This window comes from Varanus komodoensis, unplaced genomic scaffold (assembly GCF_004798865.1).
Source record: "Varanus komodoensis strain SLA01 unplaced genomic scaffold, ASM479886v1 scaffold4, whole genome shotgun sequence".
In the NCBI taxonomy this organism is placed as follows: Eukaryota; Metazoa; Chordata; class Lepidosauria; order Squamata; family Varanidae; genus Varanus; species Varanus komodoensis.
This window is the reverse complement of record NW_025335941.1, coordinates 46,506,951-46,534,333: the sequence shown is the minus strand read 5'-3', so window position 1 is coordinate 46,534,333 and position 27,383 is coordinate 46,506,951. Positions and strand designations below refer to the sequence as shown.

Sequence of the window (27,383 nt, the reverse complement as noted above, 5' to 3'; positions counted from 1 at the left end):
AAGTGCAAAAACACCCCTCCCCCCCCCACCTAACTGGAATAATCTCCTGATCAGTATCATGGTTAGCACCTGCTAGGTGTTGACAGCAGCTACCCAAGGATATTACCTAGGCAAGTCATCCCCTTTTTCACCCACAAAATTGCACACACTGCACCTCTGGAATCAAGTAATTCCAGCATTTTAATTAATGACTAAAACTTTTGAACATATTTGTGGTACAAAAAAGCAGGGGCTTGGTGAAGTACTAGCCTCTCCATTGTGCCACTTGGGCTTTTCAGAGAGGCCATCAGAACAGATACTGCAAAAATTTATCTCTGCGGAGCAATGGAGGGAAAGTGTAGGGGGAGGGGGAGGAGGAGGAGGAGGAGGAGGAGGCAGAGAGCCAGTGAGAATTGCCCCACCATGCTGCTTGGCTGTATGGGGCAGCTGGCTCTTGCAGTAGTCCGTGCAGCGCCAAAGGACGAGGTATTTTTGCCACTCTTGCCGAGTGATTCTCTGGCATCCAGACTTTACCTATGATGGAATCAGTCATCCAAGTTCAGGCAATATGTCAACCTACTGTGAATAATATGGGATCACATGGCATGACAACCAACCAAGGCTTGCTGCCCATGGTGAGATTTGTGTCATGATCAGATCATGTCACTGAGTTGAATGATTATGGAGAGAAAAGTAGGATTTATAGCAAAAGAGAAACAAACTGTGGAACCCCTATTAGAAATGACATCTTTCTTCTCACATGGCTTTTAGTTAAAAATAAAAGTGATTCACATATCCATTCTTGTTTTGCAGTTTTATTCTTTTGTCAGGTATTGATATAAGCCTTGAAGTCCAAGTATACAATTTGTTTTTGGTAACATACAATAGGCATACATATTTCTGTAACAGTTTATGGCATTTTATCCTGAGGAAGCTCTCCCTTTTAAGCTGAACAGAATTACATGTTACATTTAGATGTGGTGCAGATGTATCACCGACTGATAAAGTGTAACAAAAATAAACCATAAATCACACATGCTGCAGGTGAATTAGTTAGCCATGGCACTCTCATCTTCAAATTAAAAATGGTTTAAAAACTCATTGGGATGTCTATTAATGTGTGTTAAATATGTTTCCACATTCTTGAAACAATGTTCTAACATTAACATCAAGCTGACAAATATGGATTAATAGTTTTCCACAGTAATCTCATGGCTTAATGTGCCGAAAGATGAACCGTTCTAAATGTGCAATCCTATGCACATTTAGGATTACACAGGATTGCAAATCTGCAATCCTATGCACATTTAGACAGAAAAAGGTCTATAAATCACAGCATCTTGAAGACATGCATGACCCTTTTTCTGGCTAAAAATGCATACACTTTTGTATTATTTAACTCTAATGAATTAAAATTTCATTTGGCCCCAGAATCTCATTTACATCAAAATTATTGTGTCAACAGTAAGCCATGTTTGTATAAAGCATGCAAAACTGCCTATAAAATATTTAAGTAAAACAAAATATGTAGAATATTCTGTAAAAAATATACACCATGTACTAAAACCAAGTCCTTCAAATAACTTAAGTACCTTCTACTAGATGCCCAGGTTTCCAGTTTCTTTGCAACTTTAAAAAAGAAATTATTCATAGAACAAACAATTAATAAAAGACAATTTGACAACTGCACAAAACAAACCAAAGTATCAATAAAGATTGTATTGTTAGGCACACAAACTGTTAAATTTCTGTATTTCAGAAGTGCTTTGCATAAGAAAATATAGAAAAATATAATTTGATGAAGGTAATTTGAGTGACATTTGCCTTCATACCTGCACTTTAAGATACGTATATCCACTGCCAAATGTAGTTACATCTTCTTCAGTTTAAAGCACCTCCTCTCTATTCCAAAATAAGTAGAAACACCCATGGCTTCCAGCACAATATGAAAATGCAAGAATGTGAGGATTCACCCACTGCTGCAACGCTAAGGTACTACAGGCTGCCGACAAATTGGGCAAGTGGAATTTTCAGAAAGCCAGCGGTCAATACAATGAAAATGGAACTCATGCATACATGGTAACTGCCTCAGCTTATTTCCTACAACATATTCATTGATACACACACTACATGTCTTACTTATTTCACTGTCCTCTGAACTGGCATTCCCATAATTACGAGTAGAAAGATTGTCAATTTGGTCTTTTGTTAATCCCCTCAAGTGATTACCAGAATCTTCTTCTAATAAAAGGTAGGGCACCAAACGAAGGATGGGGAGTGTTCCATTTTCAACAAAAGGGGTTGCATCTTGAAATCCCCTGTTCTCTTGAGTTTCATTACCTTGACTATAATGTTGAGCTGCATTGATTTCTCCATGCCAGTCCCTGCTACCTTGTTCAGCAGGTCCATTCTGAAGTGATGTTTCATTGAACTCACTGACATTGCTTAAAGTGTGCAAATTCGATAACTGTGATTGCATAGCTGATAAGTGCTGACTACCTCTCTGAACTCTAGAATTTGAGTCTGGATCTATTAAGTGGTTCAGTTCTTCAAACCGAGTCATAATTTGCCTAAGTATTGATCTAAGAGCTGCTGCTGAAGATTCTCCAAGTCCAGCTTCTGATATCCTACGAAGAGGTATCCGTACAGTGCTAACATATGTCCGTATACCTGCACGTTCAGATCGTGAAACAGTTCGAGGAAATCCCTCATTATTATTTTCAAAAGTGACCAAGTTGTCTGCCAGGCCCGCTCTTGAGCGAGTTCTAGTAGCGATACTATCCTGATCTCTGTTTTCTCCAGCATGAATCCGCCTAAACTGAAGGTCTAATGTAATAGTAGGTTGCCTTCTAGGTGCAGTTTGGGTTCCTGTAGATTCATCTTCTCCCATGGATATGCCCAATGATGGACTTTGTTCCTCACCTTGCTCTGGAGAAGACTGGACTGTATGTGTCCTACTGGATGGTGTATGGATTTGTTGTACATTCATATCTTGCCTCCTTTCCAAAAGGGAATGGAACTGACTACTGAAAGTTGACCGTAGTCTTAAAACTGCTGGCCTTTGCCTTGTATTCCTCTGAGATCTGGTTCTAGTTCTCCCTCTGTGAAGCCTCACTGATGTAACCCTGTGTGTTCTACTTTGCCTAATAATGTTGTGCTCATTATCGTCTAAAAAGTAACGTGTTGCTAAGCTTGCTGAGCGTCTGTTTCTCCTTCTGGGTCTTCTTGCAAAAAATTGAGATGATTCTTCAACATATTGTGTCACTGAACCACTAGCATTTGCAGCTCTTGATGAAGCAAGTGCACGGCTAACAGTATCTCTCAGAGTCCTGCTTCTAGTTCGGCTGGCTACTGGGCTGTCAATTATTAGAGAGTTACTTTCCGTTTGCCTTTGGTTAGCCTGGTCATATAGGATGCTATTCAGTTCTTGTCCAGGAGCATTGCCACCATTATGTTCCTGATTTATATTTATTTCAAGACTAAACCGGAATTCTCTGCTATTTGGGTTTGCCCGACTTATAGACCTCCAAGACTGGTTCCCACTCTGTCCACTATGGGTAGAATTTCCTGATTGATGGAATGTGTTGAGCCACTCCAGCAGGGAGTTGTTGGTTGAGTTTTCCCCAAAAGTCTCTGAATCTGTAAGTAGTTAAATATATATAAAATACATTTTTCATGTCATGGTTGTATTTGGACAAGCCAGCTAAAACAATCATCACTTGATAGCTTGAATATCTAGATTCACTACTCTTAATAGTCATTTGATTATCTATCACACTTAGGGTTCTTATCCTGCTACATTTCAGGCCCTACAAATGCTTTAGAACCTAAGTCGTCAAACTTCCAATAAAAATATTTTGTAAACTTTATAGCAGCTAATATCCATGGTTACTTATAATTTATAGCGACCAGTGAATTCCATTTTCAAGCTATCAGTCAGGCTAATTTATATATTTAAAGGTTAGAAAGTAGCTTTGATGCTACAAATTTAGACCACAACCCATGAGCCATGCTAGTTATCCCTATCGCAATACTGTATTTCATGATTAATTGTGTACTTATTGGATAGATGTTCTAGGTAATGTTTTGAAGGGCTACTTTTAAAAAATTCCAAATAAGTAAGGCTATTTTTCTAAAGCTTGTGTCAGCTGGACTTTACCACCCACAGCACTACCTCCTAAAACAGTAGGATTTCTTGTGTTCCTTGAAGTCTTTATCAAAACTGAATATAGTACATGAGTTCCAGAGAATCATATAAATAATTGCATCCCAACCTCATTTTACAAAACTGTCCTGTTAGAAGTTCTGTAAGCCACCAGGAAAATATTTGTTATGCACAACCATATTAATTTAATAAACCAATTCAAATCTGTTTTTACTGTATTAGCTTACAGAAGGTTTGGATAACATGGGAGTATGGGTGTTTTTAATTCTACAATTTCATGTACATTAGCCTGGAGTAACTCCCACTGTACACATTGTGACATACTTCTGGGTAAAAATGCCTAGAATTTCACATAATATATGGATTGATTCTCCCAATTGTATTAGCTCATCAGATATAGTCTTACTTCTCAAATGCAAACAGTTATCTGAAGCAAAAAGAAAAGCAAGAAAAAGTTAGAAAAACAGCCAAAGGTAAGAATCTGTCTAACCCAGGAACCTTTACAGAACACACAGCTCTTGCAGACAAGTTTCAGGAGCTCTGCAATGTCTGAGTTCTGCACCTTTACCATTCCAACAATCTACTGTTCTCCTCACCCATCCAATAACTTAAGAGATACAAGAAAGAAAGAACAATTGCAAAAGGAGGCCTAACAATTCAAAATTATTAAGACTGTTTTGATAAGGGAGCTTCGAAGGATTACTAATTCTGTACATTCTAGTTTCACTCAGTGAATGCTGTGGATGCAAAGTATGTGTTTTAATATAATCGGAAGCCCATACATTACACAGGAGTTTATTAGTCACAAGTTATTTCTACCAACCCACTGAAATATAGTAAAGGTGCCTCAAAGTACATGTCATGTGACTTCCTTTCCCATAAAGCAAGTGCAGTCTGCTACTTCCACAGAATTAAAGGCAGAGGATAGCACAGATAGCATTACTCCCCATAATCCTAGGCTCTGTCAGGTCTTTACTTTATCTGGAAACTACCCCTGCTCTCCCCAGGGAAATGTACTATAGCAAATTAGAAAACACAGGCTCCCCTCCCTCAAAAGATCCAGCCCTGACTTTCCTTTAGTCTCATCTTTCCTTAACTCCCGTTCACTAGCTATGTATAACTAGAATGCTTCCCCTCTTCCCACAAGTCTCTAATTCCCATGACAAATATGTTGATCGACCACTCAATCTAACAGTAATTTACTAACATTGCTACTGTATTTGCATTTCCCAGAAATTATATTATTGAAGCAACTGTTGTATTAGTATTACAGGCTTACATCCAAGAGAAACTCTTTCCCAGTCTCTATTTTCTGGGTCAGACTGGGAGGCCAGATGCTCCTTTGCACCTTGCAAACGTTGTTGCAGCTCATCTGCTGTTATTTCTCCTGAAATAGTTTATGTGATGCTGTCAGTTTTATTTACTGCTTGAATACACAGAAGCAGATAGAACAGTTCTTAACAATAAAACAGAGGGATTTTTTCTTAAAGTAGTAAAAGGAACAAGGGGGAGAATCTGGAATGGCAAATCTACACTGAAAGCACATGACAGGCTTACAAACATGCACCAGAAACATAATATAGATACATTATACATTGTTATAACCTGCCCAGAGTTTTTAAACACCCAGTTTGCATCTCTAATACACCAAGTTACTGGGATTTCTTTTCATGAAATGCTTGTAGAATCAGGTTTAAATGTACGAAAATGAAATCTAATTTTTTCTGTTATTATCCCTCTATACTGCATGAAGCTAAGCATCATCTTACGTATCATCTCAGGCCAGTAAGCATGAATAAAGAAGGACTTATCTTGGAATACTTATTTTAAAAATGTCAATATCAATAATGTTTTTTAAATTAAGCTTTTCCATTTGTTTCTATGGCAAGTGATAAAATATGATTAGATTTTTGCAGCATTAGTTCAATATACCATGTCCCCCAAGCAATTTGACACAATGAATTAAAAAGTTCTATTTAGTTTATAAAATATGAAAATTAAAACTGTATTAAATGCAACTCAGAATTACATTAAGTAAGTCAAGAGTCACCTGGAGTACCAAGGAGATTGTGATCCCTCATCAACCTGTAGTCTTCATCATTCAGCTCATTAATAAATTGGTAATAGGCTTCCTCTCTATTAAGACGTTCCTGTTGCCACTGTCTTTCATTGTCAGCATTCTGGTTTTGAGATACAGTCTGCCTTTCCCCTTCCCCTGAGAAAGACCTAGAACAGTCCATTCTAGAAATACAAGACTGCTACAAAATAGAAAGAAAAACAAGGAAGTTACATGGACTCAATGGTCATATGTTTCCATTACTGTTTGATTTCTGTATGGATACAAGATCAAATGTGTTGTTAATTTCTTTCTGCTAACATCTAGGGCTGTAACTTGATGGCCACTAACCATGAAGTAAACTCCACTGTAAACAGTACAACTTACTTCCAAGTAAACATGCACAGACTTGAGCTACACATTACTTTTTCCTATTAGATTCAGATACATAACATGAATATTTATCTTACTAAGTTACAATTTACAGAATTCAAACTAATAAAACTGCAGCCATTGTGCTGTCTATGGGACCAAATATGCCAGACATGTATTTATTTATTAGATTTATATTCCACCTTTTTTCCTACAAAGAACTCAAAGCAGCTTACATTTGGGTTTACATTGTTCATAATAAACATGCAATTGAATATATTTAAGCAAGCATGAAATGCTATTTGGACAACACACACTCTTATAAAGACCAACTATGCATCCTATAAACGCCCTTTCTGCACATGTATAGATGGGGTTTCATACACATATTTATATTTTAAAACTTTGGAAGTGCCACACTAAGCTAACAGACCCAGAGGTCATTCCCAGCTTCAAGCACTTAAATTACTGCCAGAACAGCGAATGCAACCCATTAAGTTTGAAGCAGGAGATGTCAATAATGAAAGGGGGAAATAAATCAATCCTTTATAGTACAATCCTTTACATGGCTTCTCAGAATTAAGCCCTAGTGAGTTCAATAGGGTTTATTCCTAGATAAGTGTATACAAGACTGCAATTTTTTTCACTGATATGAATATTGGATACTTTGGTATACTCAGGTATCCAACAGCCAAAGAAAATAGAATAGCAATAAGATCCAAAGCAAAGTTCTCACATGAATTCTTTTTTCTTCAACCCTCCTAACAAAAGGAAAGGGCAGAGAATACTAGCAAGGTGTACTGTTGAGAATTCTCCAAAACTTTGAACATTTTCTGTCTTTCAGTGCTCTTTACACAGGCAGGCTAAACTCGAACCCTGGGTGAGGAGGTAAAAAGAAAAAAAATGCACTGAATATTTATCATATGTTAAGAGTTGACTGGGAGCATGATAACTCATCAACTTTCCTATCCATACACAACTACTCCCACCCCACAATGTCTATAAGTTCATCTTCCTCTAAAGTCTACTGACCTTTAACGGGACAGAGATATCAACAATGTAGCAGGGTTCTATGCAAAAGATAGCAGTTGCATCTGTTAATTCTTGTCTGTTTCATAGTTTTAGAGAAGGAGTCCTGCTAGAAAAAAAGGATGAGGCTCCATCTATAAAATATAGCACAACTTATAAAAGTATTTTAAATAGCCATAACCATTCCTAATCTTCTAATAAATACTAAATGTAATAATTGCAAAGCAGCTACTCTGTTGAGCCCTAACTGCATACAGATGTTTTTTATATTAGGCAACGTATATTTTAAATATATAAATACTTATGGATGATCACTGGCAATCTTGGACTCTATACAAACCCTTCATCTCACCTATTATTGCAAGCTGAATTTCACAGGGGTAGCCTTTTAGTCTATACACAACATAAAAGAAAGGAGTGGCTAAGGGTAGTACTAGGTACCAAAAGGATCAAATTCTCAGGCTCACAGGGAAATAAAAGCATAGATCTGCATGTGCTAATTTACATATGCTCTAATGTACATGTGTGTATGCATGCATACACACAAGCCTTTAAAAGACCCTACCAATTAAAGAGTTCGCTATCTGTAAAAAGGAATGTTCAGGCAGGGGAGAGTGCATTCGATTTTGAAAGAAAGAGTCAAGGGGCTGGGGCAGCAAGAGATGAAGCAGATTTAGGCAAAAAGTCAGTCAATTGGGGGAATCAGATGTCAACAGAGATCAAGGCTCTGCACTTCCTTCCAGCAAGTGCCCCGGACAGCAGCGTGGTGGGGCACAAAGCCCCGCAGAAATTCGGTGTTCCAACCCTAGGGGGTCATCCTCTAACACCACCTCAGCGGGGAGGGGGATTATAGCCTAGCTGATTGATCGTAGCATTAGCGTTTGTAAACTGAATCTTTAAGGTGCCACAACACTTTTGTATTTCGAGTCAGCACTAATACTGCTTCCTCAACACGTCTTTACCTGGTCGGGCCTCCCTGGTTGGAGGCGCTGACCTTCTTCTTCCTCGCCAGGCCTGGAGTCTTCGGGGGGGAGGGGAGAGAATGACTGACACTACTTCTTGCTAGCCACCAGCGGGGAAAGACGGGACGTGACCAATCACACTTCCCCAGAACCAGGCCGGAGCCGGCTTATGCATGTAGCAGACGGCTGCCTGGAGAATGCGTCTTCATCAGCAGAGGCTGCATGCCGGCACCCACAAAGCCCTCTTCCTCCCCGACGACTAGGAGGAAAGTCGCTTCAAAAGGACGGTTTTCCTCAGTACAAACGGATCTCCTCGCCTCTCCCTGCGGTAGCCTGCGATAAACTGACAGTTCCTATCAAATACAGGACGTAGAGGTGCACGGAAATCCCGATCCGCCGGCTTCCGGTGCTTCGGCTCGATGGTTCCGCCAAGAATCCGCACACGCAAGCAGGAAAACTGTGCCCAGTCGGGAGCGAAAGGGGGCGGGACAATTTTTAAGGTACTGATCGCAGTGCGGGGAGGACAAGATGAGTAAGCTTTCTGAACTCCGGCTGCCTTTTCTCGGGAAGGAAAACGTGGTGTCTAGCGCTGCTGTACGAATATGCTAGCAGCCTCATTTAAGGTCAGGGGTTGGATCCGTGGGGCAGCTGGTGGGGCCTCAGCACTTAAGGATGCCAGACTCACTGGGGAATCACTGTGGTGTAATGGGCAGCGCAGGCCTGGAAATAGGAAGACCTGGATCCAGACCCCACTGGGCTATTGAAGCACACTGGGTGACTTTGGGCTCGTCGTTGACTCTCAGTCTAATCTACTTCACAGGGTTGTCATAGGAGTGAACGGGAGAGAAACATTGTGTACACTATCTTGGACTCCTTGGAGGAAAAGGCATGATACCAATATAACAATACCAGTGCTGCAAGCCCAATCCTCAGGGAAGGTGAGGAAGCATAGGAAGCGTGGCAAGAATAAGGGAAGACCATGGCTCCTGCTTGATCCCTCTTGGTAACCTTGAGAAACTTTGCCAAAAAAGAGAGGAGCGCTCAGCTCATATGTGGAGTGCAAGTGTTCATTCAGAAGTAGTGATGGCTACTTCTAGAGATGGTAGGGGAAACAGGATCCAAGTGTGGAGGCAACAGTGTAGTAGCTGCCTCCCTTCTTCCTTGTGGGAATCAATGGTGTAGTGACATTGTTTGAAATGCACAAGCTCATCAGAAGTCCTGCAGCCACCTCTGCAAGGACAGTCCAAGAACACAGGTGGCTGTTTTGATCCATGGTTTATATATCTGCATGCATACATATATCAGAATTCCCAAAAGTAGCAGGAGAAGGCATAATGTATTTTACTATTTTAGCATGTAAACCTCTTAGTACACCTATACATGTTCAGACGAAAACAAAACAAAACCTTCAACTATCAGCATTCCTTGGCCAGCGTGTTTTCTGTATAAACATGCATAGACTTGCACTTTAGGAACTGTTGTTATGTCCATCAGAATACAAGTATTATTAGTAAATACATAATGTGAAATGTGAATTGCTGTAAACTGCACAGAAGGTTTCAGCTACTGGGTGACATATAAACCAAATAGGATTAGTTGGAAAAGGTGCCAGACACCCCACCCGCACCCCAATACCACCAAGTTCCTTTCCTGATATGCTGTCATAGGAAGGAGTAACACCACGCAGAGGGCATGTGTATGGGAGCAGAAGAAGCAACTACTGCTTTTCCCTGAACTGTTTGTCCTCTGTCTGTGGACAGTGAAGTGGGGTGAACTGTGCCACTTGGCTCAATTTTTCTGCTGTGTGGCCCAAAGCAGGTAGCAGCTCTCTCTTTGCAGTGTCACAAGGGCCAGTCCTCAAACATGCTGCCCAAAGCAAGAACACTCTCTCTGCCCAAATTTTCTCTCTTGACAATGAGGAGATGAGGACCAGGGCTACATGTAGGGTCGTAAGCCCAGTGCACCTAACTGCAAAGGCCTGGGCTGTTACATCAGCAAGAAGAAATCCCTAGCCAGACTGCAAAATTAACTAGAAAAAGACACTAAGTACAGTGTAATAGGATTAACACTGTTTAAACAACAACAAGGACCACTTTTAAACTGGTTTGTGGCAAGTGGAAATTTAGTTTAGTCTCTCCCCATCCATCACACTCCCACCATCTATGCTAGCAAAAGCTGCAGCCATGAATTCTGGGTCTGCAGTGCCATAGCTAAAAAGATGGGAGGCAGTAAGAAATAGCAAACCTATAGATGTGTGACTCATCAAAAGCAGAACTGGATCCAGTGAAAATGCATATAAGCAGGGCAGTGAAGGGAGGCAGAACATTTTTCAGTTAATTTTTTCACAGAACATTTCATATGTTCATTACGAACACAAATGGATGTTAATTGCAAATACAATATTAGGCAAGCTTGGCAGATCCAGCACTGCAATTGATGGTTTTCAGATGATTATCCCTAGCAAACATGTGAGATGATATGTATTTGTCCCAGTGTGAAATGTAAATAATAAGCAGTGACAGCGCATCTGAAAGGAGCCCAACAACACCAAGGGAACAGAGTTGAACTCTGTTGAAACAGATGAGTGCTTATCAGAATATCATACACCATTCTTTGGGTTGTTAAAATTAATTAGCCTTCCCCAGCCTGGTACCCTCCAAAAATATTGAATTAAATCGACTCTTCCAAATGTCATTGAATGACCCATCCTCAAATGTGAAACCATAGTGTTCCATTAAGACCTGTAAAGCATTGCTTTAGGGGGAAAGGCTCATTTTAAGGCTATTTTTCCTTTGTTCTGCATTAGTCTTCTAATGCTCACTATGGATCCAAACCATGAATGGCTATATTATTAATGAAGGACTAGAAACCATGCAGGCTTATCTAAAATTTATGACCTGCAGAACTCAGTGGTATTTACTTCTAAGTAAATCTGCACAGGATTAGATCTTGCAGCTTTTGCGTAAAGCATTTTCTGCAGTGGTATTCAGCAGTGAATTCCAACAATCCACATTAATTATGCTTGTCCTCTATCATAGTTTGCTTCCACAAGCTAAAATATCTTTTACTTGAACATCAATATTTTCACTCCATAACTGTATATTTTCAGACTCTTCTTCCTAGACATAATCAATTCTGCTGGTTCAATCTAAGCAGTTCCCTCCAACTCCCAATCAATTAATGCTCCACTATCAAACTCAATTTTCTTTGCAATCAGCTTTCACAGAGCCATTTCCTTCTCTCCAAAGCAATCAAGATGACTCCCTCCCCAAAAGTCACATAATGATAATTCATTTGAAAGAGCACTGGAGCATCTTCCAGCTATGCTATGAAAGAGAAAGCATCACTGAAAACCATTTGCAGCTCATGGTTCTATTTGCTAAAGTTCTTACTGAAATGCCTACAATTTGATTCTACCCCCATCTTTTGTGACACATCCTCATTGTTGGAAAATTCATATGAATAGACTAAAGAGGGCAGCAGATCTTAAATAATCATTGACCTGCTATGGTGATCTAACAGAGTAACTGTTAAATTTATGTAAACCTAATCTGAGCATTGTTCCAATTCAGAAAAATAGTTATAGTATGCCTCTATTGTAGTTTGTTACAAAGAAATTGTTACCAAAACAAATAAAGATCAAACTGTTCTTGTGTGGACTCATCTGCATGGCAGAGCCGCTATTTTAGACTTTGCTGGTGGTGGCAACATTCACTTCCAGTTTCAATGGCCTCTTTTCAGATACACTTACGGGTAAATGACAAAAGGACTGCATTTTTAAAGGCATTTGTTGTCATTTCTACTTAATAATTCTATCAACATTGTTAACACAAGTCAAACAGCTATCATTTCTCTTCAGCCCACTTCACCTTAAAATATTCTATTTTTCACTATACAATCTGAAGCATTCATCCATCAAATGAGGAGTGCATGAACCTCAAGTTGTTTAGAAGCAGAGACACCACAATATTTGTAATGTGTCCAGTTTACATGATAGTCAGTGGGACTTTTAATTCATATCCATGACTTCTTTTTGCATGTTCCCAGTCTGGAAAACAGAGGCAACAAAACAGTAACTTAACTGATTGGAATAGAACCCTGCCCCACTGCAGAGTTTTTGCTGAAGGGAGATAACAGCCACTAGGTCTAGTTGGCAACCCACAAGCTGCCACAAACACATTGAGGGACTGAACACACTACAGTGAACACATTTTAAAGCCTGAAATGTGACTTTCTACTGGTTAGTAAATCAGGGGTTTGAAGTTTATGGTACTGTAATAGAACAACTGTTCCTTGGCTGGGGGCCTAACTTGTGAGGCTTAATTTTTCCAACTGTTGCAGTGGGGGGGGGGGGGGAATCAACAAACAGATACTGCTTGTGTTGAAAAAAAGTGCTGTAGCTCTGAGTGGATAGACCATTGTAAAGTTTAGCAAGTCACTGGGTGACACTGGAACTAATTATTTTTGGTAGTGTCAGAAGTTTTCGGTTTCTGCTTTGTTAGTGAAAATCTTGTCTAGATTCCAGGTCTTGACTCAAGTCTTGTTAAGACTTGTCTAGCTGTGTCCTAAGACTTGAAACCCTAACCCCAAGACATTTATGACACCCCACAAAGTGATCGTCAATGAAGTAGTGCTTCACTAGCCCCTTCCACTTATTTCGCAAACACTTATAATCAATGTTCATCCAACTTCTGTCTGTCCCACACATTTCAATGAGTCTAGTCTAAGTAGAACTAATATGGGACACAACCCATCATGCTTTTCCATAACACAACACAGCACTAATGACATCAGTCTTGAAATCTGCTGCAAGTGCTGCAATAACTATACACACACATATGCTGTATTTGGTAGATCACCTTGCAGGGTGTCATCTGTACCGCAAGTCTGTCCTTCAGAGCCAGCAAAAAGTCTCTCTTCCTCTTCACACAACTGCCCCTCGATAACATGTTCCCATGGAGATGGAACCTCAGCGAGAACCCTCGAAGGTTTAATTATTACCACGCTCGCCCTTTGAGCCTCTGGACTACATATACCAGCATGCAACGGGTACCACTTCTTCAGAGTTTAAAACAAAACCCGAAGACTCCAACTCCCGGCATACTCCAAGATCATATCCGGTGAGACCCTGGCTACAAGTCTCAAGATACATACTATACGTTTCTTAAAACAAGAATGGAAAGAAAGCTACGCCTCCAGAGGTAAGTGTGCAGGGGGCACTTTCAACTGCCACAAGTGCGAGCATAACCATTGGTCAGAAAAGCGAGGAACTGAAGTCCACATCTGGCGAGCACATTCACTCATTCATTTATACGCCCCCTATAACTGGCGGGGCCTTCCTAAGTGGCTTATAATACATTACCCACCCCTATGGTACTCGGTACTTCGTTCTAAGTTAGCCTTCTCAACTACACTTCCCAAAGCCTCCGGCGCGCCGCTCGAATGCACTGCATGCTGGGACAGAACGAGGAGGGGAGGGTCGAAGTGGAGAGGAGGCGTTGCCTAGGAGCCGGTAGGTTTCCACGTGGTACGCTTTCTAGGATTGAGGGAGTCACCGGAGAAGGGGAGGGGAGGCTTTGCGACGCTCCTTCTTTTGCAGCAGCGTGGTCAGGCGCGGCTGCCGTATTCTGAGTCGCGAGATACCGGCTGTTGTGCGGCTTTGCCTATTTGGCTTTTCAGCCGGCTGAGGCAAGCGCGGCGACGACGACGAGAAAAGCGGTAGCGGCAGCAGCTATCCCGCCCTTCACCTGTCCGGCTCCGCTTTTCTCCGCTCCCGCCTCACAGCCCTACGTGCTGCCGCCGCCTCCTTCCCTCCCTCTCTGTCCCCCTACCTGGATGGTCGGCGTCGCGGCGGCGGCGGCAGTGGGGCCTCCTCCTCCTCCTTGCCCTCCTCCCTGGTGCCTGCGGCGGTGGCGGGCGGGGGCTCCGCAGGGCGGAGTGTCGTCTGAGGCGGCGGGCGCTGAATGAAGATGGACTATGACTTCAAGGTGAAGCTGACCGGGGAGCGCGAACGCGTGGAGGACCTCTTCGAGTACGAGGGCTGCAAGGTGGGGAGGGGGACCTACGGGCACGTCTACAAGGCCAAGCGGAAAGACGGGTGAGTGAGTGAGGGGCGGCGGCCTGAAGCCTGGTTTCCTCGCCCCGCGTGGTGGGCTTGCCCTCACCGCTTTTCCGATCCCCTCGCACGCCCTTCTCTCTCTCCCGCTCCCCGCTTTTCCATGGTTGATCTCCATGCTGCCTTTTTCTCCTCTGCCTTCAAACCGACTCGGAGGGCTTTCCTGTCCTCCACGCTGTCTGCTTCGCTATCGCTGCTCGCACGGATACAGCGCCAGGGGCGGGGGTTCAGGGGCGCCATGGAGCCACTTTCTGCTTATTGTGTCAGAGAGATTCCACTTGAGCAGCCCTGTGAAGCTTCTTGCAACAAATACATTCGTTGTCCGTAGTTCGTTGTTGATGTGAAAAGCTTTCTTCCCCAACTGGTGCCCCCCAGATGTTTCTGGTTACAGTTCCCAGGATTCTTGGCTATTAGACATGCTGGCTGAGGCTGATAGTGTGGATTTCAGTGCTTATCTGCAGGGCACCAAATTGGGAAAGAAAGCCGTTCACATCAACCTGCTGTAAGGCGACCAGTATATTGAGATACAAGATTTTGTAGAGTATAGCTTGGTCTCCCAGACAGTGAAGAAGGCTCTTGTCTCAGAAGCCTTATGCTATGGTAAATTTGGTGTGTTGGGCTGTGATACCCAGGGTTTGCAGTCAGTATAGCAAGGTTGGTTGGGAATGATGGGAGTAGCAATCTAACACATCTGGAAGGTATCAGGTTGTGTGAGTGTTTTAAAGGGTATTAACAGGACCCTCATTTCCAGAAAGGAAAAATAGGAAGTTGCTTTATACAAGGTCTGATTATTTTGTTTATCCAAGTCTATACCATTTACTTTGGCTGGCAAAGTCTTGGACAGATAGAGGTCTTTCCTGTCATCTTGTATCTAAGCCCATTAGCTGGAAATGGCAGGAATTGAGACATTCTACATGCAAGGTGGACTCTATTGGAATGAGTCATGACCCCTCCCTATCAGAAAACACACCCAGGTCCAGTTTCCCAGGCCGTGCTACCCTTTGTTGTCCATGCCCCCTACTTCATGTAAGTTTTCCTGTTTCTTTTCTTAATTACCTACTTTTATATTGCACAATTTCTGCTCAACTGAGTACCTTCTTCCCCACCACCCTACAATGGATTTATAATTGTCCCTCTATCATCTTCCTTTCTTGCAAATATGTTGTTGGTAGTGTTTTAACACTACTTGCTTGTTTTAATCTGTATTCATTTGTTTGCATGCATCAGTGTTGGTTTTAATTACTCAGGAATAATTATCACCTACTGGCTGTGTCTATCCTGCACCCCCACCCCCATAACAATTGAGAATTGCTTTTCTATTTGCAAGTATGCATGAAGGTGTGGACAATGAGGTCACTCTAATAACAGGACTATTTATAATGTGACAACAGATACTGAAGTCACTAAGACATGCCTGTCTCTTTCTGCTTACCTTCTTCCAGTTGTTTTGTCTATAGCTTTCCCCTTAACAATGTCTCTTGTGTCATTCTACCATTAGCACATTTCTTATCTGGCTTCCTTAGTAACCGTGATTTTTGTTAGAGGTTTTTTTTCCTCTAGCACTTCTCAGCTTATGCTGCACACAGCATCCTATTGTATCAAATACTTCCAATGACAGCAAGCATATATTCATCTGTGCAAAACATCTTGTATAATGTTTTAAAAGAAGAATTCTCCTAGTGGAATAGATCATTTTGCATATTCTAGAAGCACACAGTGACTGGGTACACACAACAGAATAACCCATGCTCAAGGTTGAGTGTGGGGAGTACATGTGGGTACTTCTTCATCCAGCGCACAAACCATGGAATTCACCGCCACAGGAAGTATTGGTGGCCACTAATTTGAATGGCTTCAAAAAGGGGATTGGATGGGAAGATGGAGGAGAAGGCTGTCAGTGGCTGCTAGCCTTGCTGTCTATGTGCTGTTTCAGTTATCAGAGGTATCATGGCCTTCATTTCTGAGGAGCTTGGACAGGCAGAATTCTTGTACCCATTTGCTTGAGAGATATTGTGGTCAGCTAGTTTTCTACAATGTGAATGGAGAGCTGATGGACAATTAGGTGGACAATTACTCTGAACCAGTATGGTTTTTCTTAAGATTTTATGAAATGTGGGTTGTCACTGAAACATATCAGCCATTAAACCATGGTTTATTACTCATGAACAACCTATGGTTTAAAACTCAACAGCAGTCTGCTCTTTTTATGGGTTGTTAACATGTCTGCGTTCAAACAGCACAAACAAACTGTTGCAGTGACAATTCAAACTCAACCTTAAGTATGAGTTAACCCATCCAAATTCTGTTTTTGCCAAGCTGCATTTGATTTTTATGATTTCTTGTATGATTTAGTAGTTTTTCAACATTATACAGTTCTTTGGTAGCTGCTTTTTGTGAAAGATATAAGACACTTTCATAGAGAACTTGGTGATTTTTTCTTTGCAGTTCATTAATATTTTTATCTTAGAGGTTTTCTCTTGGTGAAAAACGTGGAATCAAAGTAAGACTTTTCCACATAATATTGTAGGAAAAGATATGTAGTAATTGTGGCTTGAGTTACATTGCCTAGTAACATATTTTTTAGCCGTTAGAACTGATGGTTCACATTTTTTTTGCTTGCTAGGATTTTATGTTTTGGATGTTTCCAAATTATACTGTTATTCCCATTTTGCATCTTTAACAACGTATCTTCCAGGCTTAGCATTATTTCACATATGGAAGCTTTAGATGATGTGCCTCAAATCAAATTTCTGTATTAATGAGCATTCTGTAGTAGTAAGTAATTCTCTTAGTTGTGGCTCCATCCATTATTACTTGACTTCGAAATATGTTGTCTTTATTGTATGCTTCTTGGACTACAGAGTTACACCCCCTTAACCTGACTGCGACTTCTCTACAGAGGGTTAAAACCTTGTGACTGAAAATGATTGGAAAAAATAGAATCAGGGCATTTTGATGTGACAGGAACATTTAAATTGTACCTTAATTGTGTGCACTGTCAGCTATTGGTTTCTTTGTGAATAATGGGTTTTTAAGATTGGCTCAGTATTATCTATTTAATTGCTTTCATTTTGCCATTAGGCATATTTGTAAAGTAGGTGGTGCTTATTGCTTATGCATAAATATTGTATTCTCTCTTATAGTGCATAACTCTGGTATTGCTCTTCTTACTTACCAATTTCTATAAGTCTAATACAGCTGATAAGATATGAATCCTTGATTTTTCACATTTGACTGTGTATTTGGTTTGTTAAAAGCATTCCTCCATTTAACCAGAGTAACGGGGAAGCATAGTGCAGTATCTTTCTAAAGAAATCCTCAGGGTGGTATCTAATTGGCATCCCTCTGTTGAAAAGAAGGTTCTCTGATCCAGGCTTGATTAATGGATTATAAAGGGAGGCAATTTTCAGCAACTTCCCCCCCTCAAAATGTGCTCTGGAGGGTTGGATGACTTTCTGGAACAGTATGGGGAAGGGACAACAGCCCCAAATCACCCCCATCTGCATTGTGACAACTGCCAGCAGAGGTTTCTAAAGGCCATGTGTGTGCTTACTATGTATAAGCACTGGCTGCTTGAAGTCCAGCATCCATGCTATACACCTGCATATATAGGATGCAGATATAGCAAGTGCAAGGAAAGTAGAACATGCCTGTCCTACTGTGCTCTACATAACTTGCAACCTCTTTGAAACATCTACCATATTTTTGGATATGTAGAGTTCCATCATTGCTGCCTGGACTAGTCACTTAGCCTAGGTCTGTACATTTATCCTAATGTTGGCATTATCTGCCATAGCAGTAGTGTCCCTTTCTAATAAGTGAGTGCAGTGTCCCTAATTGCTAATTTAAAATATCTGTAATCATGCTGCTTTTTGATCTTTCTAGAAATGGGAAGACCTGTGAAAAAACACAAAAATATAGGTGGTGCAAATTGGAAAAAGAACTATTTGTTCCCCCAGTTATTTCAAGGCCAGTTTACGTTGTTTTTCTCAGAACTACTGATGGTTTAACAAGAATATAAAACAGACAATAGATTAAAATAGTAAAAGCAGTAGCAGCAAATCATTGTAGCATAAAAACAAATGTAAAGCAACAGGTTCAATAGTCAACAAGTATTTCTAAACCATATCTGAATGTTTATTACCTAAAACCAAGCAATGATGAAACCAGGTGGGCCTTTATTTTGGAAAAGATTTCCACAGAATAAGGAATATCTTCTCTTCACATACCTACCGCTTCACCTCAGACAACAGAGGAACCCTGAGTATGATGAGATGTTTACCTAAGTGGTGGGGAGTGCCAGAACCAAAAGCTATTCTCTTTCTGTCATTCCCTCTTCTCATATACTACGTAACAAAAGGTCGCAAAATAATAGAAATTTAGCAGACTCCAATCCTTGTCTTCCTTCATTGTTAAAACTACCTGTTTATCACTACTTTCTGTTTCTTAATTTTCCATATAGTGTTGGCCTTATGAACAGTAGTTGCAACGATGTTTGAGGTTAAGTATTGGAATACAGAAACCTGAGCTATTTATTTATTTATTTATTTATTTATTTATTTATTTATTGCAGTGTTTCTTGTTTGTGCTTTATTCTGCTTTGGCCAAGCTCAACTCTTACAAAAAACAGCAGATAAAAATGGAAATCTTAGATTGAAGAAAGTTTTGATAGTTATTGAGTAAATTGGAGGTATTTAGTTTTATGAGGGCAAAATGAAATGCCTCTGCTTGCTAGGTAGAGTGTAAATACTCATAGCTGAGACATGATCAAATGGACTTTTTATTTGCATAGACTTAGTCAAGAAAGCTTTTCTCTTTGGTAGAAAGCATTGATTAACTGTAGCACTAAACATGCTTTTACTTGGATTTTATTTGTTAAATTTCTAACCCACTCCATTAGCCATATGGCTCCAGGGGTGGGTTACAGCAATAAAATGCAAAATAAAGTATAAGATAGAATAAAATACAGTTAAAATACAATGTAAAACAATAATTACAAATAAAAAACATTAATGCACCACAGTAATAATTACAAATAAAAAACATTACTGCACCACAGTAATGACATATGCACAGTTAAAATGCTACTTAAAGCACGTTAATTAAAAATACTGTGCAAAAAAGAAGGTTTTCTCTTGGCACCTAAAAGACTAAAGAAGGTGCCAGGTGGACCTCTTTAGGGAGCTCATTCCAGAGTCAAGGTACCACTGCAGAAAAGGCCATTCTTCGTGTTATCACCCTCTTTATTTCCTGAGGAAGGGATTCCGTCAGAAGGGCCTGAGGTGCAGATCTAAAGTGCCAGGTAGGTTCATGCGGGAAGAGGTGCACCTTTAGATACCCTGGCCCCAAGCCATTTAGGGCTTTAAACACCAGTGTTAACACCTTGAATTGATCCCAGACCTCAACTGGGAACCAGTGAATATGGTAGAGGACTGGCTTTATATGATTGTATCTGCCAGTCCTCATTAACAATCTGGCCGCCCTATTCTGGACCAATTGAAATTTCTGGACCGTCTTCAAGGGAAGCCCCATGTAGATCATGTTGTAGTAATCCAAATGAGAGGTTACCAGTACATGAATGTCTTCCAGATATGGCTGCAGCTGGTATAACAGTGTAAGCTGATAGAAGGCACTCCTGGCTACTGAATTCACCTGGAATTCCAGGGATAATTCAGGGTCCAGAAGCATCCCCAAGCTGCGAACCCTGTCCTTTAGTGGGACTGTGACCCCATCCACAACAGCCAGATGTCATCCATCTGAACAGATGGACTCCCCACCAACAGTATCTCCATCTTATCTGGATTAACTTTCAGTTTATTAGCCCTCATCCAATCCATTATCGAGGCCAGGCCCCAATTCAGAACATCCGCCACCATGGCTATGCCCAGTGAAAAAGAAAGGTAGAGCTGAGTGTCACCAGTCTACTGATGACAACTCAGCCCATACCTCCTGGTGACCTCATCCAGCGGTTTCATGTAGATGTTAAAAAGCATGGGGGATAAAATAGACCCCTGCAGAACTACATGGTATAGATGCCAAGGTGCAGAGCACCACCTTCCCAGCACCACCCTCTGGGCATGGCCAGTCAAGAAGGAGCAAAACCACTGCAAAGCAGTGTCCTCCCAACTGGATTAGCCTGCCCAGAAGGATACCATGGTTGATGGTATTGAAACCCACTGAGAGGACCAGGAGAACCAACAGGGTTGTATTCCCATCTCTCTCCCAGCATAGGTCATCCCACAGGGCAACCAAGGCATTGTCCATTCCAAATCCAGAACTGAATCCAGATCAAAATGGATGAAGATGGTCTGTTTCATCCAAGAGTGTTTGGAGCTATTCTTTAAGAGAGAATTTACACCATTTTATCTTGGACCCTTCTGATATGGGAGCTATGGCTTTTCTGGACTTTCTTTGAGACAGTAATGTGAAGGTGAAAGAACATAGATTTCAATGTAGGAGTGATTATCTCCATGTATTTTTATATATTACAGCCAACAATTGCAAATATATATGATGACTGTCACACTTCATACCTTTTTAAAATATAAATTTAAGAGGTGGATCACCCATGAATTAGTGAAAATTTTGGGGGGGAAAGAAATATTGGGTGAACTGAGAATTTGTATTGCCTTGGCTAAGCTTTGAATAAAGATGCTTACTGTGCACTTCTGTGGTTTTTCTATTCTGTTAAATGCAGCCACTGTGAAACTGCTCTGTTTTGATCATCTTTCTTGATAGATAGTTTTAAAACCACAGAATCTTGCTTCATCTAAAAGGCAGTGTGAAGGAAATTGAGCTTTGGGAAGCAGATATGAAGACAGGTAGAAGAGGTAACAAGTGATGTGACCACATCCTGAGAGAGTAACTTTAGTTAGTATTATGATGTAGAATCATAAAAACTTATTTCTAATGAATGCTACTTTTAATACAGGGAATTTTATGGTTGAGATGTTAGATTGCAAAATCCATGTTTCTTTACAGCAGACTTTATTCTCTTCCCAGGAACTCAATAATATATTTAACTTGGTAATATCATGTTAAAGGAAAGAGCTACTATGGCTAGTCTGTTGAATCTGACAAAACAGAACCAGGTTTCAAGTCTGTACTCAGTCACAAAGCTTGCTGGGTGACTATAGTTCTGTCACTATCTCTGTCAAGCCCAGTTTAGATTAAGTACCATACTACCCTTCTTTGAAGAAGGCCAGGTTAAGTAAACAAAGCTTTACATTTGTCTGTAATTGGTTACTGAGATGTTCTAAGTCTCTTGTTGGTACTCTTAATAAGACAGGGATCATGCTGCCTAGTGGATGCAGAGCAATTTTGTGCATGTAGAATCTGGCAACTCACCTAGAATCCTTAGGTTTTCAAGAGTAAAAAGCAAAGTTTTTGTCTTTAGGGTTGAAGATGATTGTATGAACCAAATGAATTACATTTGTGCAACCAAACGTTTTGCACAAAGAAAGTAACTTTTTGCTGAAGAAGGTAAATGTCTGTGATAGCAAGCTATTAATAACACAGCAATGGGGAATCCCCTTCTTTGCTGCACTGATGAGTCCCATAATACCTGCAAAGGAATGAAGTTCTTTGTGCATGCCTCTTTTTCATAACCATCAGTCAGTTAACTGCACTCCCATTGCCCATCATCTGCCTTCTAGCATGGCATTGTTCACTGGGAAACCTTCCCATGTGCTATGAAATCCTCAACTTCAAAATAGAATGGGCAAAATAAGATATTTATATATTGCTGCCTATTATTCCTCACTTCCATTCTGCACTCAGAATTATATTTTCTGTCATAATGTGAAACAAGCATCTCTTACCTTCTTGTAAAATATCTAGAAATCCTTCATTGAATAGCACATGCTAACTACCTCCCACTGGAATCTTTGTAGCATGAATATATGTTGCTTTGGCTGGCACATTCCCTTGGAAATACTAGAATGTGCTATCTAAGATGGATTGCTACATATGTCTATATCTAGTCTTCCTTGTGTAGAAGGATCTTAGATCCGGCAGAAACTCTTGCAGCCAAAAAAGTGGGGGAGGAAATGATTTTCATCCGTTTCTCTTGCAATTCGCCATAACAGTTCTCATACTTGCAACCCCACAGCCCTCAATCAACCTTCTTTTTGCAGGTTCCTTGGATCTAAACCATTGTTCATATCATGAGGAAATGCTAGTACAGTGGTACCTTGGCTCATGAACTTAATCCGTTCCAGGACTCTGGTCATGACCTAAATTGGTCGTGAGCCAAGTCAAATTTCCGCATAAGGTTCCATGTAAATAAGGTTAATCCGTTCTGTAACTTCTTTTTTTTTTTTTTAATCACAAAAATTTGAAGCAAAGTGACAAAGAACAACTAAGATCGTGTCCATCTCCCCCCACCCCACCCCAAGCACAACCGTGGCCATCTCCCACCCCCCAGCATGACCACGATCGCACCTGTGTTAACCGCACGAGTGCAACTGCATCCATAGACAGGCACGATCGGGGGAGACGGGTGCGATCATGATCGTCACCCGATACGAAGTTCACGACCCGAGGAAAAATTTTTCAGAAATTTCTGCTTGCAACCTGATTTGGTCGTGAACGGAGACATTTGTGAGCCAAGGTACCACTGTATATACTATAAAACATAAACATAGATGGCCTACACTTAGTGAAACTAATTTCTTTACTCTGAAGCAGTTTGGCAACAATTAAAAATATGTATATAATATGGCTTTCAATCTCCTGCTGTTGCATGGCTGGTCCTGAGTCTGTGTGGGCCACATGATAGGGACTAGCTCCATCTGTGCAGCAACAGACCACTTGCTAGACCCCAATTTCATTTATCACAGTTATTTCCATTACCCTATCTTGACTTTGTGCCTTTTAACAGTTGGAAAGTTTGCATGAGCAATGATAAATCACACTGCATAGAAAGCTACCCAGTGTGGCTTTTAAGTCATAGTGCCTATCTGGCATAGGGTGCCTCTTTCTCCCTCAGTCCTTCGATAGGTACCCAAGAGGACCCTGTAGTAGCAGTAAGTTCAAAGTCCGAGTAGGTGGAAACAATGTTTGCTACCATGGCACACAACTGAAAGGGCTGGCTGCAGCTGTGGGCTGCAGCCGGATTCTCTTCCCCATTGGTGCTGCTGGCCCAAAGTGGCAGGTGGGGTGCAACAACTAGCTGCCATTCCTGGAGGGTTAGGGAGGAGAGGATTAGAGAATGAATTGCATCTTGCTCAGCTCACCCTGCACTGCCGCAGTTGCCTGTGCTTTTGGCAGGTGGCCATGGTGCCTACTCTGAAATAGGCCAAGTAGAGTGCATCTTGTCCCTCCTAATATAGTAGGACAGGGAAGCATTCAGCTCAGGCTCATATCAGGGTAGTCTTGTGCTCTTATGGCTACCATTTGCATTTGGGATTGGTGCTTTGAGCAGTTTGGGCAGAATGGCTAGCCTTTTCTACCACTCTTGTTATGCAGCTCTGTAGGGAATTTTATCACTTGGACAACAGTTAAAGTCCAAAAGTCCTTTATAAGCCTGAAACAAGCCATGCTTCAGGGGCTGACTTAAAAATAGATTTGGACAACATGCTGAGTGAACCCAGTCATCTTCTTACATTTTTAACAGGTGAATCACTGAATTAGCCTCTTATGACTGTTTTGTTCTGAACTGAAAAATCACTAACCTGATGATCGAGGCCCAAGAGGTTAGATTCTTCTCTAACAAACTCTGAAAGGACCATCATGTATGTACCTTACTATACTTGGAACCATACAATACAAAATTTATTATGTATTACATTTTTCTTCTGTCAAATAGCAGAAATTCTCTACAATTAAAAGCAGTTAATTGTAGCAGATGCTATTTCTACCAAGCAAATTGCCATAGTTTTGGCCACTAGTCCTGATCAAACTGTGCCATCAAGCAGTTACACATAGCCTTTGCACACCAGAGGCTTTCTTCTGCATTGGGACAGTAACAGGTGAGGCAACTTGGTTTGAACAATTCACTAAGCATGGTACAAGGTAGTTCTTGATCCATATCTCCTGATCTTCAGATAGTCCTGATTCTGTAGGGAGATTACAATGATGACATTTGAATATCCTGCTAAACTCATGATATGAAATACGATAAGATCATGTGCTTACCCCCTTCCCTATTTTCGTCTGGTATTGCTGGAAGAGCTTAGGAACTTTTCCATGTTTATTAACCACAACTTGTCATGTCATCTAAACTGGCATACGGTTAACTGTCATTTGTCTGAAACAATATCCAACAATTGAAATATGACCAGAATGTTTACATGTAGGATTCACTTGACCTGTAAGATTTTGTGTGACCTTTGGCAAATTTAGGCCTGAGATGTCTTGCAAAACAGCAGAGAATAATGGGTAAGGTTTAATGCATGCTCAAATATACCTCCAAATTCAAAGGATTCTGATCATAGTCCTGAAGGAGCTAGAATCTACTGCAATGAGAAGAAAAATGAATTGTTTTTAGCTATGATTCAGATTTAATATAACATGTAATTAAAACGTGTGAGACAATTTTATTGGCTAATTAAGATGGAGTGCTACAGAGTTCTTTTGCTGCGGCTTTTATACATAAGGAAATTGGACATAGTATATATCGGGGTGGCCATATGCAGCTCTTTAAGTTTATTTTGTGGCTTGCCCCCCCCCCCCCCCCTGCCACCACCCACAGGTGCCTGCTCGCCTCTTACCACCCACTGCTGCTGCCTGTGGGTGTTTGCTTGCAGCTGTCAAACATCTGACATTTACCATATGTGCTCTTCCGTTGAGCAAGTTTGGCCACCCCCTAGTATGTATATGTGTCCAATCAAGTTTCTGTACAAAAGAAATTAGACATTTTGCACAATATTATACACTATTATATAAGAAATTCGTGTCTAACATTCTCAAATAGCTCAGCTTGGTTCCAAAAACTAAAAAATGGTTGCCAACATTTTCAAGTGTCCTTTCCAAATTTTTAGCCATCACATATTTATTTATAATAGCTCAGTTTATGCATAAAGTACCATTTGCCAGATTTTTCATAATAACTACTCTGTTCATGGAAGATGTTGCTGTTTCTAGTAGGTACTAACCAATATGTTCTGTGAACGTTGCCAGTCATTTTACTATCCTGTTTTCCCTAGCCAGCAGATCCAGAGGTAATTCATATTCAGTAGTTTCTTTAACATCTTTTCTGACTTTTTCAGGAAACACACTACATAAGTATATGTCTACCAAACAAATTTAGCAATGCTACAGATTTATAAAGTGCAAACAGAAACTGATAATTGGAAGATTGAAGCACCATAAAATGAAACACTCCATCAAACATCAGGAGCATTAATTGCTTCACTTTTCAAGCTGCAGAAGTTGGGACTCCTGGTGGGGCAATGCTGTGGTGGTGAGGTTATCTGCTCTCAAAGAACAGCACATACCAGCCCCTGGTGTTGTCCCAAAGAAGTGACCAAATAGGCTTTTTCTTCCTTTTGCTTTCTCTTGATAGCTATCAAAAGAGAAACTATCAAGGGAAAACAAAGGTGATCTTTGCTTGTGAAAGGAGGATGATGAGATTTGTGAGATTTGTACCATTTTCATGGCAAGATCCTCACCATTTTCCCTGATAGTGTGTGCGGTGATGCACATTTTGCACTTTTCCTTGAGACAGTAGGTGCTCAGGTAAGCACAAAAGTGCATCTCTACCTCTTTTCTGGAGTCCCCTGGAGTGGCAACTTCCTCCAAGTGCTGCTTGGGGGCTTGAGAGCTGGCTCAAGCCACCATGGGATTGGTCACCCAGGTTCAGATGACCAACTAGTTTTAGGTACAGTAACCTCTACAGCATGGGTCCTCAAACTATGGCCCGGGGGCCGGATCCAGCCCGCCATGCCCATTTGGACCCACCCCACATGCACACCCACTGCTGCCCACCTCGCCCTGTGCATGGGCAGGCACGTTTTGCTCACTCGGAGAAAACGATCTCCAAGCAAGCAAGCCGCTGCCTCGCGCGCCCTCCTCGCAGCACGTGCCCACCCCCGCCTCACCTCTCCTCACCATGCGTGCACCCCATCTGCCCGTGCCTTGCTTCCCCTCACCATGCGCCCAGCCCCCGCCTCAGCGTGTGCACCCACACACGCCGGCCTGTGCTCACCACCAGCCCACCTTTCTGGCCTGCGCCCAGCACCAGTACCTTTCAACTGGCCCCCTGGTTAAAAAGTTCGAGGACCCCTGCTCTACAGCAACCTATGGGTTGTCTGAGTGGCTTCTTGCCCTGAAACAATTCTGGACTGGAGTTGTTCAGTGTTTGCATCATGCAAAGCCCTTCATGGGTAACAACCTCTGATGGGTTGCCATGTCATTTGATTCCAATCACTATAAACCATCAATAACAGACATGAGTAAGACAGAGAAGTGTGCAAATTCTAAGAGTTTGGTAAAAAAATTTTAGTCTCCCACACATGCTTGTTTACAGTAGGCAAAGAAATTATAGGAAGCAATGAGTTTAGAGATAGATTTGTTCATAGGTAAATACTGCATATGGAGAGGCACTTCACTTTAGGATGGATTCTCTGTCCTTGGTGCTGAAATGCAAGGCTTGGCATGCAAAGCTACTGGAAGAGCTATAGATATGCTTCTCCACCAGACAGGTTAAACTGTTGTGCCTCTCTTATGCCATATGCTAGAAAGGGAAAGCCAGTTGTGTTTTAG

The 27,383-nt window shown here is 41.2% G+C and overlaps 2 protein-coding genes across 7 annotated transcripts in view; one reads left to right on the top strand and one right to left on the bottom strand.

The window, feature by feature from the left end:
* Positions 1-778: 778 nt before the first annotated feature.
* RNF6 (ring finger protein 6) lies at positions 779-8,951 on the bottom strand. 6 transcript variants are annotated; one of them, XM_044442463.1, is made up of 6 exons: positions 8,564-8,951; positions 7,605-7,735; positions 7,309-7,448; positions 6,195-6,402; positions 5,424-5,531; positions 779-3,618 (listed from the first exon to the last, which is right to left on the bottom strand). In XM_044442463.1, the coding sequence occupies exons 4-6, from the start codon at positions 6,382-6,384 to the stop codon at positions 1,967-1,969; spliced, it is 1,950 nt and encodes a 649-aa protein (XP_044298398.1). In that variant the 5' UTR covers positions 6,385-6,402; positions 7,309-7,448; positions 7,605-7,735; positions 8,564-8,951; the 3' UTR covers positions 779-1,966. The 6 variants fall into 6 exon arrangements, with proteins under 6 accessions (XP_044298398.1, XP_044298397.1, XP_044298395.1 ...); XM_044442462.1 differs by having other exon boundaries at positions 7,605-7,710; XM_044442460.1 differs by having other exon boundaries at positions 7,605-7,707.
* Positions 8,952-14,196: 5,245 nt separating this feature from the next.
* The window catches only part of CDK8 (cyclin dependent kinase 8), a 61,179-nt gene continuing 47,992 nt past the window's right edge, over positions 14,197-27,383 (top strand). The window contains exon 1 of the mRNA XM_044441815.1: positions 14,197-14,660. Coding sequence (XP_044297750.1) covers positions 14,527-14,660 — 134 coding nt within the window. The 5' untranslated portion in view covers positions 14,197-14,526. The remainder of the gene's footprint in view (positions 14,661-27,383) is intronic.

Coding starts and splice junctions, on each gene's coding strand:
- RNF6 (XM_044442463.1), bottom strand. CDS start 6,384: ATGGACTGTTCTAGGTCTTTCTCAGGGGAAGGGGAAAGGCAGACTGTA. Junction 5,532..6,194: donor CAATCTCCTTGGTACTCCAG/GTGACTCTTGAC, acceptor AAACTATTTCAG/GAGAAATAACAGCAGATGAG. Junction 3,619..5,423: donor GGAAAGAGTTTCTCTTGGAT/GTAAGCCTGTAA, acceptor AACTACTTACAG/ATTCAGAGACTTTTGGGGAA.